General features: G+C 41.1%; 1 protein-coding gene across 1 annotated transcript in view; it reads right to left on the bottom strand.

Moving 5' to 3' along the window:
* Positions 1 to 15,618, bottom strand: part of ARHGAP42 (Rho GTPase activating protein 42) — a 199,297-nt gene that overhangs the window by 78,609 nt on the left and 105,070 nt on the right. The window contains exons 4-5 of the mRNA XM_058185229.1: positions 13,987 to 14,088; positions 10,277 to 10,387 (exon numbers count right to left, since the gene is read on the bottom strand). Coding sequence (XP_058041212.1) covers positions 10,277 to 10,387; positions 13,987 to 14,088 — 213 coding nt within the window. The remainder of the gene's footprint in view (positions 1 to 10,276; positions 10,388 to 13,986; positions 14,089 to 15,618) is intronic.

Here is a 15,618-nt window from a genome sequence, read left to right as displayed (position 1 = left end):
AAACGGTCCTCGAATACGCCTGCGAATTCCTCCAGTAGGGCGTTTTGCAGGTTGCATCCGCCCGTGGACGCCAGTCACCCCATTCCCAACGCCTGAACCAGTCTAGCCCCAGCAAGCTTGGCAAGGTTCCCTCGGCTAACGTGATGGGCAGGGTCTTTTCGTATGTCCCGTACTTGACCTCGAGGGTCGTTGTGCCTCGAACAGGGATGCGGTTGCCCTGGTAATCCTGCACCCGGAGCCGTTGTTTCTGTAGCTTGCGCTTTGCGATGTGCGGCAAGGCTTTCACAAAAGTGTCCCAGGACATGATTGTGATAGCTGATCCTGTGTCTACTTCCAGTCGGCACGGTACGCCTTCAATTGTCGGGTTTGTGAAGATCTTTTCTTCGATGCGGGTAGCTGCGTGGTCTATGGTAACAGTCATTCGGATTGACTTCGCTCTTTCTTTCCTGGCCAATCGCGGTCGCCTCGCCGATCTCGCGCTCTGATTGGCTGGTTTGAAATTTCGGCGGGAATGTGGGGTTTGCATCTCTGACTCAGAGCCGCTCTGATTGGCCGATTTGAATTTTCGGCGGGAAGGTTGGGGTGCTCGGCAGACTTGAGCCAGGTGCCCCTTCCTTTCACACCGCCGCAAATGGCGCCCTGAACTTACATCTTTGGCGCTGATGTCGCCCGCAACTTCCGCATTCCTCCGGTCTTCCTTGTCGATTTTCCGGTGTAGTGGACTTCTTCCTCCTCTTCGCTGGTTGACTCACGATAGGTTTCTTCGTGGTGGACTGTGCTCGCTTTGCGCCCGCCATCGGCGTGAGTCGCTTTGTAAGGTGTCTGCTGCATGGTTGGACATCTCATGGGCTCTGGCTTCGTCCAGAGCGTTTGCCAATGTCAGGTTGCTCTTGGCTAGCAACCGTCTCCTCAAACGGATGTCTCTGACCCCGTATAAGTTGTTCCAGCAGCTCTTCGTCCAGATCGCGGTACTGCAATGCTTGGAGGCTTGTCTCAGGGCTGCCATGTAGTCGCTGATAGACTCGCCTTCTTGTTGCCTGCGCCCCCAAACTCGCACCGTCGAACGATTTGGACGGGCTGGTGCGTAGTGATTCTTCAGGAGGGTCTGAAGGGTCTGCCACGACACGGAGTGTAGCGGTGTTGGCTCCGCTAGGGCTTCTGCGACGGCGATGACTGCTGACCCACAGTGGCTTATGAAGTAAGCCCGTTTGCGGTTGTCGGAGACTCCTGTAGCTCGTTGCCTCCAGGAAACTTTCAAACGGGTCATATATATTCCCCATGTCTCCTGGGCAGGGTCAAACGGAGTGGGTGGCGTGTAGCCGGTCATCGCTGCATTCGCCGTCACCTTGCTGGGTTTGATTCTCGTAGTGAGTTCAGCTCTGTTCTGGTGCTCTGCCTCAATATCCCATCCTCGTCGCCAATGTTAGGTTTGGGTATTGACGAGGCAGGAGACCAGGTTAGTGACAACAGCTCTTTAATATAGTGTGACCCAGCAAAACTCTGGAGAAAAACCTCTCCTTATATACACTTCAGCCTGAGGCTGCATCCAATCAGAAACGAGATATTTCCCGCCTAAAAGTCCCGCCAAAACTTACAGTAATACATTACAGAAACAATGAAGGATTGGCCCGCGGTGCCTCTGCCAGTGAAAACGGAGCTCAGGAGGGCTGTGTATGGCCCTCCTGAGTTCCCTTTTCACTGGCAGAGGACTGCAGGAGGCCGTTGCAGTTGAAAACAGAGCATGCAAGGGTCGCACGTAGCTGTCCCAAGCTCCATTTTTGCTGACAGAGGGCTGCAGGAGGCTGTCGCAGCTGAAAACGGAGCCTGCAAGGGCCGCACGTAGCCCTTCCGAGCTCCATTTTTGCTGACAGAGAGCTGCAGCAGGCCACCGCAGCTGAAAATGGAGCCTGCGAGGGCCGTGCATAGCTCTCCCGAGCTCCATTTTTGCTGACAGAGTTCCCTTTTCACTGGCAGAGGACTGCAGGAGGCCGTCACAGTTGAAAACAGAGCCTGTGAGGGCTGCGGGTAGCCCTCCTGAGCTCCATTTTGGCTGACAGAGAGCTGCAGCAGGCCGTTGCAGCTGAAAATGGAGCCCACGAGGGCCGCACATAGCCCTCCCGAGATCCATTTTTGCTGACAGAGGACTGCAGGAGGCCGTTACAGCCAAAAACAGAACTTGGGAGCCTGTTTGCACTGGCAAACCACTCAGGCTGCCACAAGCACCCAACATGACTGACATCGAGCTGGCCATGCCCACCCTGGCCACCCCCCACCAAAGATCAAACAGAACCCTAATGTAGCCCTCAATGAAATCAAATTTGACATCCCTGCTCTCGATGGACTTAGATAGTTTACCAGGCCTAAATGAATGTGTGCCATTATTTCCTTTTATTTCCTCCTTTTTAGGCTGCAGGAAATTATCAGAAACAGAACTGTTTAGAAGTGCATTTGATGTACACATGTTGCTATCTATTTTGGAGTTTCAGGATTTTTCATGTTAACTTAATTGTGAAAACTTCTTAGTAACGGTTGCATTTGTAGTTACGGAATTGTAATTGTAGTATGGAAATTTTATTATTATGACTGCAGCCCTCTAAGAATTTCTCAGTTGTGGTGGATAAGAGAGCCAATCAGTCAATCAATTAGAAAATAAGCAAGCATTTTCTGTGGAAATATTACCCAAAAGTATTGCCTGTCTTTTGAAACTAAGGCCTCAAGGATGTTGGGAAATATAGCACAATATTATCATCGAGCATCTCATCAACTGTATATTTAAAAATTGGGGAAGAGGATACCTCTAAGCGGATGTGTTTTGGATGCAACCATGGATCTGAGATGGAAATTTCCATGTCTGGAAATTTCTATCTACCCATCCTAAAAATGTTAACTCTGCTTTAGCAAATTTTACAGTATCTTGTGTTGCTGCAAAAGTAAAAGGTGCCTGCTGCAGAATATCTATAACACTGTAGCATCCACAGCTTTCTTTTGATGAATGAATGGCTTCTTGTTGACACAATAAGGGCCCAAGCTGTTACCTACTTGAGCACAAAATGCACAGGTACAGTATATGTGGTACCTTGCTCAATAGTAGTAACTGTGAGAGGGATCTTGAAGTCCTAGTGGACAATCACTTTAATAGGAGTCAGCAATGTGCTGCAGCTATCAAAAAAGTCAACACAGTTCTAGGCTGCATAAACAGAGGGATAGAATCAAGATCACGTGAACTGTTAATACCACTTTACAATGCCTTGGTAAGACCACACTTGCAATACTGCATCCAGTTTTGGTCACCACACTGGAAAAAAGATGTTGAGACTCTAGAAAGAGTGCAGAGAAAAGCAATAAAGAAGATTAGGGGACTGGAGGCTAAAACATACAAAGAATGGTTGCTGGAACTGGGTATGTCTAGTCTGATGAAAAGAAGGACTAGGGTTGACATGATAGCAATGTTCCAATATCTCAGGGGCTGCCACAAAGAAGAAAGAGTCAAGCTATTCGCCAAAGCACCTGAGGGCAGGACAAGAAGCAATGGATGGAAACTAAACAAGGAGAGAAGCAACTCAGAACTAATGAGACATTTCCTAACAGTTAGAACAATTACTCAGTGGAACAACTTGCCTTCAGAAGGTGTAAATGCTCCAACACTGGCAGTTTTTAAGAAGAAATTGGATAACCATTGTTTGAAGTAGTGTATGGTTTCCTGCCTAAGTAGGGGGTTGGACTAGAAGACCTCCAAGGTCCCTTCTAACTCTGTTATTCTAATTATTCTTTTAAATGATTTAGGCCTCTGCATTAACTTGAAAATTCCTACCTTTTTACATATCAGCTCTTCAATTCAACATCACCTCTTTAACTTTGCCAAACAGAGCAAGCAGGTAACTGTAATCACCCTTGGCAGCCAATGTTTGCTTGGGTGCATGGTTGAATGAACCTAGCTATATATGTGAACCAATCAGTTTTGATTTTTTTCAAGTATTCTCCACCAATATCCTCCACATAACTGCTTCTTCCCAGTTAGATTCAATGCTCCTTTTTGGGCTAAACTCAAGGAAAACCTGTGCTGAGGAACCCAGTTTTTCCTCTCTTAAATTCCGGTCACGTATCTTGATGTGGAGGACCGGACATTTCCATGTCTGGAAATTTCTATCTATCCATCCTAGAGATGTTAGTCTTCAAGATGTTAATCTTGAAGGCAGCAACAATCTTCAGATTAAACAAATTCGGCATAGGTCAGAGACAATCTCTATAGAAATAACTTAGAACTTGTAACTCTAAAAAAATCCACAAATTCTAGTACACTTAGTACTTGATATCTAGGACTGGAGCATTTGCAGATTTATCTCATTACTCATCTTGTGGGTTATTCATCTACAAAGGATTTCCATGGCCAGATGTTACAGAGTGAAGTTCCTGCATACAGAAGGATGATGTTGGAACTAAGGGTGAACAGGTCCTCTTTTCCCTCTATGTCTGCTCAAGTAGGCGGTAGGAAAAGGTGTCAGAGAGGGAATGATGATCACATTAATTATTTCTTTCACTAAGTTTCCTTTCATCTGTTGCAGACTTAATTACAAAATTCCTCAGAATCTGACCTTCTTCAGATGTGATCTTGTGGTAAATCACTTAGGTATCTAGGACAACTGCCTCAGAGTGTGGAGGGTCTCTTCATCTTCAGCAGAACACCAGATGTTCAACTGTACTAGTGATGGCCAGGAAGCCACCCACATGGTGATCTTGTACAGTACATCCAAGTAAAAATGTTTACCTTGTTCATCCTACCAACATTTACCGGATCCACATAAATCTCCAGAGACAGTTTCTCATTCCTGACATCTCTCTATCCTAAGGAACTAACTTCATCTTTTTCAAATAAAAAATTCTCGCTATCATTTTCCATGAACAGGTAAGATTCATTTTTCTAATGTCTCTGAGCCCGAAACATTTATGTCCTTTGTCTATTGTGATTTCAGATGATTTTTTCCCCCCTAAAAAGCTGATGGTTGCGTCTGCTGGCAGAGTCAGCAAGCTGGCTGCCCTCAAGGTGAACCAGCTAGACCTTATTTTTCACAAGGATAAATCTGGCTTTTGTATTATTTCTGACAAAGGTTGTGATTATGAACTACTGTAGCCGGGAATTCATTTGACCTCTTTTCTTCTCCTGATATCTGTTGACTTCTTTAAATTTCAAGCACATACCATTAGAATATAGAACATAGAATTAACGGGGTTGGAAGGGACCTTGGAAGTCTTCCAGTCAACTCCCTTCTTGAGCAGGAGACCTTATACTGTTCCAGAAAAATGGTTGTTCAATCTTTTCTTGAAAACCTCCAGTGATAATCTATTATTCTCCATCAAATGTAGAATACCTCTGTATTAGATCAACATACAGCTAGCTAGTTTAATTGTCACCCTAGGTTTGGCTTAGGACATTTTATGGCTTCTATAACCTAAAAGCAGGGATGGGCTTCAAAAATTTTAGCAAGGGGTTCTCTGCCTGGTTGTTGGGTAGGCATGGCCATGGTGGGCGTGGCCTAGTCAGCCTCCTGCACCACAGCGGGGTGTGTGTGTGTGTGTGTGCATTTTTGCCCTACTTGGGCTATGGAGACTTTCTCTGAGTCTCCGGGAGGGCAAAAACAGCCTCCCCAGGCTCTGGAGGCCTATTTCCGGCCTTCCCGAACTAGGCCCATTTTTCACCCTCCCCGAGCCTCCATTCGCACCCTGCACTTATCCAAAACGGGCTGCGTGGAGACTCTCGGGAGTGGCGGAGTCAGCCAAGAGGGGGATTTGGGGGTTTTCTGAATGGCACAGAATCTTAGCTAGAGGTTCTCCCAAACCCCTGCAAACCCCCAGCAGCTCACCCCTGCCTAAAAGGATCTACTTTCACTCCACCTGCATTGTTGGGACAGCTGCCATTTTCCTCAGAGAGATGCTACTGCTAGTTATCTGAAGATCAGCTCCATGATCCTATCCTTCAGCCTTCACAAAGCACTATAAATTGCTATCTAGGCTGGAGTATAAACTGATTTCCACAAGCCAGTTCATTCTTCACTTATTCTGATACTACCTGCCCTTGCATCTGTAAATAACTCAGCCATTTATGAGGTGCACAGAAATGAAAAAGAACATATTATCTCCCTGTAATCAGGCTTCTTCAAAGAGTCATTATGCTACACCCTACCGTCTGTCCCAACGCAGAGAATCAAAACTTGGCATTTTGTAATCTGTCTTATTGCTATTAGTTAGTTCAAGAAACTGTGGAGAAAGTGCCTATGTTCAGTGAAACGAATGTCTGAGCAATTTTTTATGGCAACATCAACTCAAAAACACAGTTGCAGGTCAGCATGTTCTTTACATTGTTTGAAGTCTTCTTGGTGGATCAAGTAGCATTCTTGGATAGACAACTAGAGATGGTATTCAGCGGTTTGGACTGGTTCTATTGAACCGATAGCGGAAATCACGGTGGGCCCGCCCCGGCTCTATGCTGTCTATTTAGGCACATTTTTGAGGATGGGCGCATGTGAGGAAGGCACGCACATGAACAAAGTGCATACGCGGATGGCCAGGTGCGCGTCTGCACACTCACATTTTCGGTGGTGGGCGAACTGGTAGGTAAATTATGTGAATCTCACCTCTGCAGACAACCCTAGTTGCTATAAAGGCCAGGCTGGCTCCCACATCTACAAACAACTTGTAGAGCATTTAAACAATATTTTCTACCAACTTCACATTTTAAAGGAGGAAGTTTAGGTCCTAGGAATAGTAGGAATGCTTCCCTGAGACCTAAGAACAGAGCAGGGCAGCTTTCAGGGAAAAAAAGAAGATATCAGCTTCCCATACCAGAACACCGATTACAGGGGTGGGCAAGTATGGTTCCTTTACGGCCTGTAGACTTCAACTCCTGGAATTCCTGAGCCAGCTGTGGAATTCTGGAAAGTTGAAGACCATAGCTCGTAAAAGAGCTGTTTGTTCCCAACCTATTACATAATTGGGTTTCCCCTTTTTAGTCTTCAAATTTATGGATTTTCAACTCCTCAGATGCTTCAATTCCACAGTAATAGTCATGTTGGCTAAGGAATGAGAGTTAAAGTCCAAACATCTGAAGAATGTCCAGACTGGAAAAAGCTGCTGGACAAACAGCCACAACTTTAAGAGCCACCCAAGCTTCAGCAAAACCATCTCAAATAAATTTCTTCTTCACAGGCAAACTGAATTGTTAAGACTACCCCTTCTAAAAAACATATGCACAGATCAATACCAAGTAACTCTTGATAACTATTCCACTTTTTATTGACAAAGTAATGGGTATCAAAAGTCACTTGCCTCTCCTCTCTTACCAGATTACTAACCGCATTGGTTTAAAACTTGATTGTTCAAATTTATTTTGTGGTAGCAGTTACTTTTTCTCTTTCTCTCTCTTCCCTGTTTTTTTTTTATTTAAAGGAACTAGGAAGATAATAAGTGCTTGGCTGATGAACTGAAGGGTAGAGGTCAAATTCCTACCAAAATCGTCTTCCTGTGAGAATGAGATGACCAAACAATCCCAGGATCAACAACACTACATAAAAATAAATACACAACTATTTGAGGTTTTCAGATACTATGTTTTGTTGGCCGGAGCCTTAAAGCTGCTTAGCGCACTCATGGCTCCAGCTGTGTTAAACTTTGATTTATTGAACTGGTTAATTTAGGGATTCAGAGAAAGGTTAATGTTTGTGGAGCTGCATATAATTATCCCCAACAAAACATTAAGCATGTTCATCACTGCACAGTTGCAGTACCAAGTTCCAAATGAGCCACTATAGATTAATTACCACATTAATTACTTATTAACTCAAATCCAAGGTTTTTCAAAAGCGCAATTTTATACGATTGCAACGATCAGGGGATGCATAGTTATAGGCGAGATGGCTCGTAATCTTTTGTGGCTCTACTTAATAAAACAGAACTGTTTATAAAGAGACTTATCGTCAGACATCAGCTAAAGTGGTTAAGTACACATCCTCATCTATAGTTAAGAGATCTCTTGAAAGTGGTTATAGGGTGAAATTGTATCACTAGCTGTTGTGCAATTAATGTTTGCAGATAGCTTCTTGTTTTTGTTTCTTGTAAGGAAGACTGGTAATTGCTGCCCTTATTGTGCTCATCAAACCCATATCCTGTGAACCTGGGCTATCATCAATGCAGCCATTGACGCCATAAATTTTATGGTTTCAGTTTATGTATTTTGCTACACCGAGACTGCTCTGAAAAGAATCAAGAAGAGGAAGATCAGAATTCAATTTGTGGAGTCCGGATGCTCTCTAAGCTTGGTGGTTTGTTCTCAGATGTTTCATCTGGGGTTTGCTTATACAGGTAGTCCTTGACTTACGACAACAAAATTGAGCCCAACATTTCCATTGCTAACTGAGACATGTCCTATTGTATGACCTTTCTTGCCGCTGTTGCTAAGGTAACCAGTATTTAGGTAGCTTGACCGCTAGTCAACTTTGGCTCAATTGAGATGTTACAATCCACATTTACAAATATAAAATAACAGAGTTGGAAGTTGAATATTATGGAAAAGGAGCATAGTTCAGTTTGTTGAACTATAGCAGGGGTGTCAAACTCGATTTCATTGAGGGCCACATCAGGGTTATGTTTGACCTCAGGGGGCCGGACGGGCGTGGCCAGGGTGGGTGTGGCCAGCTTGATGTTACTCATGTTAGGGGTGCCTGTGGAGGCCCGAGCGCTCTGCCACATGAGGCCCTCCCGAGCTCCTTTTTCATTGGCAGAGGCACTACAGGCTGGTCCTTCACTGTTTCCAGAGTGGCCTTGTAGGCCAGATCTAAGCACTCCATGGGCCGGATACAGCCCATGGGTCTTGAGTTTGACACCCCTGAACTATAATTTGGGGGGGGGGGGAAACACAAAATGTTGTGATTAGACAGTTTAAATTTCAATTAAATTTAAATTTAAAATAAACTTGCACTGTGCATGGCATTAAACATGGCTTGATATTAAAACAAAACGAACCAAATTTGTAATGATGCCTGTCATTTTTCTGCCAAGGAACTCTGTATAATGAAAGAAAGAATGCTAAGAATAAAAAAAAAAGGAGCACAATACAAACTAATGTGACAAGATTTCCACTTACTCAAAGTGATCCTTATACAACAGGAGAGTCTACTCCTCTCTTGATTTTCCATTTCAGATTTTTGAAGGTATATGTGGGGTGGGGGGGGAGGGAAGGGCCTGGTGGAGGGAAATCACTCCTCTTCCTTTTTAATTTTTTTAAAAAAATTAAATTATAAAATAAAATACAAAAATACAAATAATAAGATACAGTGGGGAGGAAAAGGGTAAAGAAAAGGGAGGAAGGGAGGAAGAAAAGAAAAAAAAAGCATTGACTTCCGATTCTCTCTGTTGCAGTTGAATAAAGCATCAACATTGAACCTCAACTTTTTACTTTTCCATAATAATATATACTAGCCATTTCTATAACAACAAATCTATCTAATTGGTAAAACCCAAAATCAAAGTTTCATTTTTTTCCACATCAAGTACAAAGTCCAGAAGCGTTTTCCATCAGTGGTGGAATTCAATTTTTTTTACTACTGGTTCTGTGGGTGTGCCTTGGTGGGCATGGCAGGGAAAGGATACGGCAAAATCTTCATTCCCACCCTACTCCAGGGGAAGGATACTGCAAAATCCCCATTCCCTCCCCACTCCTGGGGGAAAGATATTGCAAAATCTCCATTCCCACCCCACTCTGGGACCAGCCAGAGGTGGTATTTGCCAGTTTTCCGAACTACTCAAAATTTCTGCTGGATTTCACCCCTGGTTTCCATGTAGGAAGAAGAGTGATTTTCTACATGGAGACCGCTTCTATATAGAAAATCACTCCTCTTCCTATGGAAGCCAATCTTGCTGGCAGGAGAGACCAATCCAATCTCATCGGTACTGTTCACAGAGATTCCAGAATTAATAAACAGAGGTTTACTATAAGATAAATAAATATGAAAATATTTTGAAGATAGGATGTTTGAATGGATGTTATGGAAAAGTAGCATATCAATCAGTCAATCCTATGAATTATTTCTATCTTGGTCTCTATTTAGAGCAGGGCCATGTCAAACTCCTGGCCTGCAGGGCAGATGGGTCACACACTGGCCACGCCTGGTTTAATGAAGGGGGGGAAAATCCTGATACGTCATGTGACGTCGCCGTGACAATGTGAGTTTGACACCCATGATTTAGAGATATTTTTGTTATATCAAATAGCATTATTAAAACTTACAGGCTCAACAAATTCAAACTTCTTTCTCTCTTGCACTTCTTGGATTTTGAAGACGTATTCTAATGATGCGTCATAAAAATTTTGATGTTCTCTGTCAATCTGGGTATCTGCCTAAAATTGAAACATAAAATGATTGTAAAAAAATACAATTTATCCTATTAGTATTGTTATAATTGCATCAGGAAAGTCTTCTGAAACAGAAGCTCCATATTGACTCAATATATCCTATAAAAAGTAAGCACACAATAAATTCTCATGTTTAGGTATTCTACTGGATTAGGAGAAGCAAATTGTTTCTTTTTTTTTTTCAAATAAAAAAAAAATCTACAGGAATAGCATGAAAATCTATGCACTGCAAAGTATACAATCATCTGAGATTCATATTTCCATGGAAGGAAATTCAATGATCTAATCACAGAGTTGCTACAGAAAACTCACTCTTGGTTTCAGACATGATGAATTATTTGGTCTGAGAACTATTCTTAAAAAAACCATGAGAGCAAGAAATAGTTCTTAGTTTTGGGAGGGGAGAGGTTGCTTCTGATGCATCTTAGTTTTACTTAGTATTTTCTCCGATCCAGAACATAAATGATTATGTTAAAGAGTGGAGTCAGTTAGATCAAACTCAAATTAATAGTTAGACAAAATACATTCCTCTTATGGAAAAGAACAAGAAAAAGCACTATAGAACTCTAGACTGTGTTAAAAGTGAGTAAAGGATCATTTTGTAATCATGTGTTATCTATCTATCTATCTATCTATCTATCTATCTATCTATCTATCTATCTATCTATCTATCAAATGTAAATAATGATCAATCAGGAATCATTATTAGAACTTAGATTCAGAAGTATAATGGAAAGGATTATAAAGAAAGAAATTAAACAGAAATATATGATCCCTCATGAATGTACATGAATTCTACAACCACATCTAAAATTTAGCCAGTGAAATATGGATAACCGATAAAATATAGATAAAATTACAGTCTAAAAATCTAATAAAAATATTTTTGGCTTCATCTCTACATGTTGTTTGGTTATCTCTTCAGGGTCTTATAAAAATACAATATTTAATTATTCATATTATCACAGCAACAAGAATAATGTACGTACAGAATTGGAAAAACAATAATATACCAACCGAAGATAATTTGATTAGAAAAGTTTTGGAATGTGTAGAAATGGACAAACTTACAAAGGAAATACAAGAAAAAGAGGAAACAGAATATTATATAGTGTGGGATAAATGATATGAATGGTTAGAGAAGAGAGATAAAAGGCAAGGAAAGATCAAATAAGGAAGATATAGGAGTAGAAAAGTAATAACAAATAAGAGGAAACAAAAAATGCAGATTGTAGAAATGAAATTGTGTACACTTATTTATATGTATATATGTAAATAAATTAATATTAGAATTATATGTATAAAGGATACATTGAAATAAGGGAGAAAAATGGATAAGAAATGTTTTACCAATGCAAAATTGTTGGAAAGAAAAAATGGTTAAAGATTCTTTTTTGTTTTTTAAAACATGTTTAATAAAAATTACTTTTTTAAAAAATGTCAGTCTATAAACCATTTATTGCAGTCAAGATTTATAAAGCAAAGTTTTCAAAGAAGTAAGTAATAATACATAGGGAATTTTTACTGGTCCAAAGCCAAAGACAGGTACTTTTACAAATCCCATTGAATCAATAGTATTTACTAGTACTAGTAAGATCATTCAATAAACATCCGGAGGACTTATATGCAATTAACTTCCTTTGTCTTTGGGTAACTGCCTATTGAGATAAAGTTCCTTTAATCTCACACACACACACACATACACAAAAAAAAACCCTTTAGCAGCCTTAGAGAACATCTGGCAAATATGAAGGACAATTTTGATGTTCGATGCACCGAAAAGCATGGTATAAACCAGGGGTCACCAACCTTTCGGACCTAAGGGACCACTAAATTCATAATTTTAAATCCTGCAGACCACTAATATGCATTTTTTAAAAAGACAAGTAGTATTTAGTGCAATATAAAAAATGCAAATAATTTTTCTGAGGACCACCAACATTTTCTCACGGACCACCAGTGGTCCACGGACCACCAGTTGGTGACTGCTGGTATAAACCAGTCTACTTACTAGGTAGAGATAGTCCTTGACTTATGACCACAATTGAGCCCAAAATTTCTGTTGTTAAGCGAGATAATTGTTAACTGAGTTTTTCTTCCTTTTATGACCTTTCTTGCTGCATTTCTTAAGTGAATCACCATGGTTGTTAAGTTAGTAACCCGGTTGTTAAGAGAATCTGGCTTCCCCATTGCCTTTGCTTGTCAGAAGGTTGCAAAAGGTGATCACATGACCCCGGAACACTGCAACCATCATAAATATGAGTCAATTGCAGAGTGTCTGAATTTTGATTGCCTAGCCGTGGGGATGCTGCAATGGTGGTAAGTCACTTTTTTTCAGTGCCTTGGTAACTTTGAACAGTCAGTAAACGAACTGTTGTAATTCAAGGACTACCTGTATGTTGGATTTCCAGTTTCTCAGAACAGCCAGTGATCAGGGAGGGTGAAGCGTATTTGCAAAGCAACTGGATGACATCATACTAGAATAGATCATACTAGAATAAATGTTGAGTTTCACCCTGTGGATCAGGGGTCTCCAATCTTAGCAACTTTAAGACTTGTGGACTTCAACTCCTAGAGTCCCTCAGCCAGCTTTGCTTTGAGCTGGCTTTGAGCTTTGAGTTGAAGTCCACAAGTCTTAAAGTTGCTAAGGTTGGAGACCCCTGCTATAGATGATGGAAATGTATTCCCGAGGAACCAGACTGAAGGGTGTTTATAAGGAGTGGAGGATGATAATGTTCTTGAGGAATAGATCGTTAAAAAAAATTGCAAAGCACAACAAAAATAATAAAAAAGTTAAAGACTTATGACAGTCATATCCTACCCAACACTCTCCCACCCCCACTTTTTGGAATGAGTGGGTGCGTCTGTGGGCAACATTCTAGAATCCTCAGTGGGCTATGAAACTTGAAAGTCTGACAATGAATAACAGGAAATAGGAATAATCTGGTGATTTTTCTACTTGCTGTTATACTCTCCTGTTGTAACAGCTGAAAAAAAATAATGGAGACAGATACTAGACCAAGCACCGCTACTAATCTGAATAATTACTAAAAATGACATCAATATTCCACAATGAATAGTAGTTTTGTTTCAAATACTTAAATCTGATGTTAAGTTTTGTTTGAAACAAAAATTGTTTGAGAAGGTCCCTTCCAACTCTGCTATTCTATTCTGTTTCAAAATATTTTTCAAATCTAAACATGTCTTTGTGCATCCCTGTCTTTCAACCCTAAATTAAGTGACATGAGGTGGCCTAACTTTTGTCTGACAAATAATCGTTGTATATTACTTCTTTTAAATTCATTAATCTTTCTTCAATAGCTTGTCAGACAACATGAAGGAAAAACATATTAAATCCAGAGCTTAAATATCTTGGGTCATAAAAGAAACACAGTTGGGCTCATATTTAAATTATTAAAACAGACAAACACTCTCCTTTGAGAACAACATCACTTTGACCTCATATATTTATTTACATAATAAAATACTTTCATTTCTGCTCTGCATAAAACAAGCATGTTTCATATCTTTTGCTTTGCTCCTTTTAAATTTGAAAATACAAAATCCCAGTTGCAAAAACTTACATCTTGCAGGTGTGACTCCTTTTTCTTAGCTGATAAATTTAAGTGCTTCTCTAGGATGGAATAATACTTTTCACTCTCTTTGTCAAACTTCTTCTTTCCTTCCTGGAAAATAAAGACACTTATAAAATAAAGGATTGGAAAGTTAAATAAATGCTTATGATAAAAAAATATATGTTCCATTTTCTCCCAGAATTTAGAAATGGTGGCTTAAATATGAGAGATTAAAACTGATCTCTCAATTGCAGTGAAGACTCAGAGTTTAAATGCAAAACGGGTCCTTCACACCACTTCAATCATTGTTTCTATAATGAACAGACTTTAGATTCAAAGACAAAAGATTCCATCAGAACATATAATTGCTGATAAGTTTGTAACTCCTTAAACCAGGGGTATCAAACTCGATTTCATTGAGGGCCGCATCAGGGTTGTATTTAACCTCCGGGGGCCAGGGGTGGGCGTTCCCAGCTCGATGTTACACATGTCGAGGGCGCCTGTGGTGGCCCAAGTGCTCTGCCAGCAAAAACAAACTCTTTAACTCTGTTTTCAGCTGCCACGGCCTCCTGCAACCCAGTGAAAACAGAGCTCGCAAGCGCCTCACATGGCCCTCCCAAGCACCATTTTTGTTGGCAGAAGCACCGCGTGTTGGTCCTTTGCTGTTTCCAGGGTGGCCCGACAGGCCAGATCTACGTACCCTGTGGGACAGAGCTGGCCCCCGGGCCTTGATTTTGACACCCCTGCCTTAAACCAAATGTGTTTTTCCCCCCAGGATTCCACTTTAGTTGTGCATGACAGACGCATGATATTGAGAAAGGATGCAGCTGCTTTAAAGAGTTGCCACTAGGTGCCACTTGTGGACCCTGGCATGCTCTGAAATGTCTTCTTCTTCATAGCTGGAGTCTTCCATAGCCAATCATATGATGAAGCTGTTACAAGACTTTCACAATTGGTTCCCCCATATGTCAGCAAAGATGGTAGCCCTCTTTGGATCTGGTGGACCCAAAGATCTGATACTCCCAAATTAGGAGCATTTACATGCACGCTGGATAAATTAAAATTGCATGGGATGATGGCAATGAGTGCTAAGCCAATCTGCACATGTTATCTGTAATTATCAGCAAAAAAAGGGCAAGATATTATTCTGAATACCACTCCTAGTCTGAAATTATTCAACATGCATACTAGGTATGTGAGAATCCATAATGATAAAACATCTCTTTCCATGGTGCAAGTCATGCCGGATGATTTATTAATGTTTGGGTATGTTAGGACCATGGAATAATACTAAATATGCCTTATAAAGACGATATCTAGCATCATAACTGCCTATGAGTTCTAAACAAACTGCCCAAGGAGCTGCTGATTCAGTTCTACAGAGGAATTATTGAGTCTGTCATCTGCACCTCTATAACTGTCTTGTTTGGTTCTGCAACCCAACACGACAAACACAGACTTCAGAGGATCATTAGAACTGCAGAAAAAAAAATTGCTACCAACCTGCCTTCCATTAAGGACCTGTATACTGTACCAGTCAAAAAGGGGCTATGAAAATATTTACAGACCTCTCACATGCTGGACATAAACTGTTTCAACTTCTACCCTCAAAATGAACTATAGAGCACTGCACACCAGAAC

This window comes from Ahaetulla prasina, chromosome 5 (assembly GCF_028640845.1).
Source record: "Ahaetulla prasina isolate Xishuangbanna chromosome 5, ASM2864084v1, whole genome shotgun sequence".
NCBI classification, from domain to species: Eukaryota; Metazoa; Chordata; class Lepidosauria; order Squamata; family Colubridae; genus Ahaetulla; species Ahaetulla prasina.
Note: the sequence above shows the minus strand (reverse complement) of the source record. Positions and strands in the feature narration are given on the sequence as shown.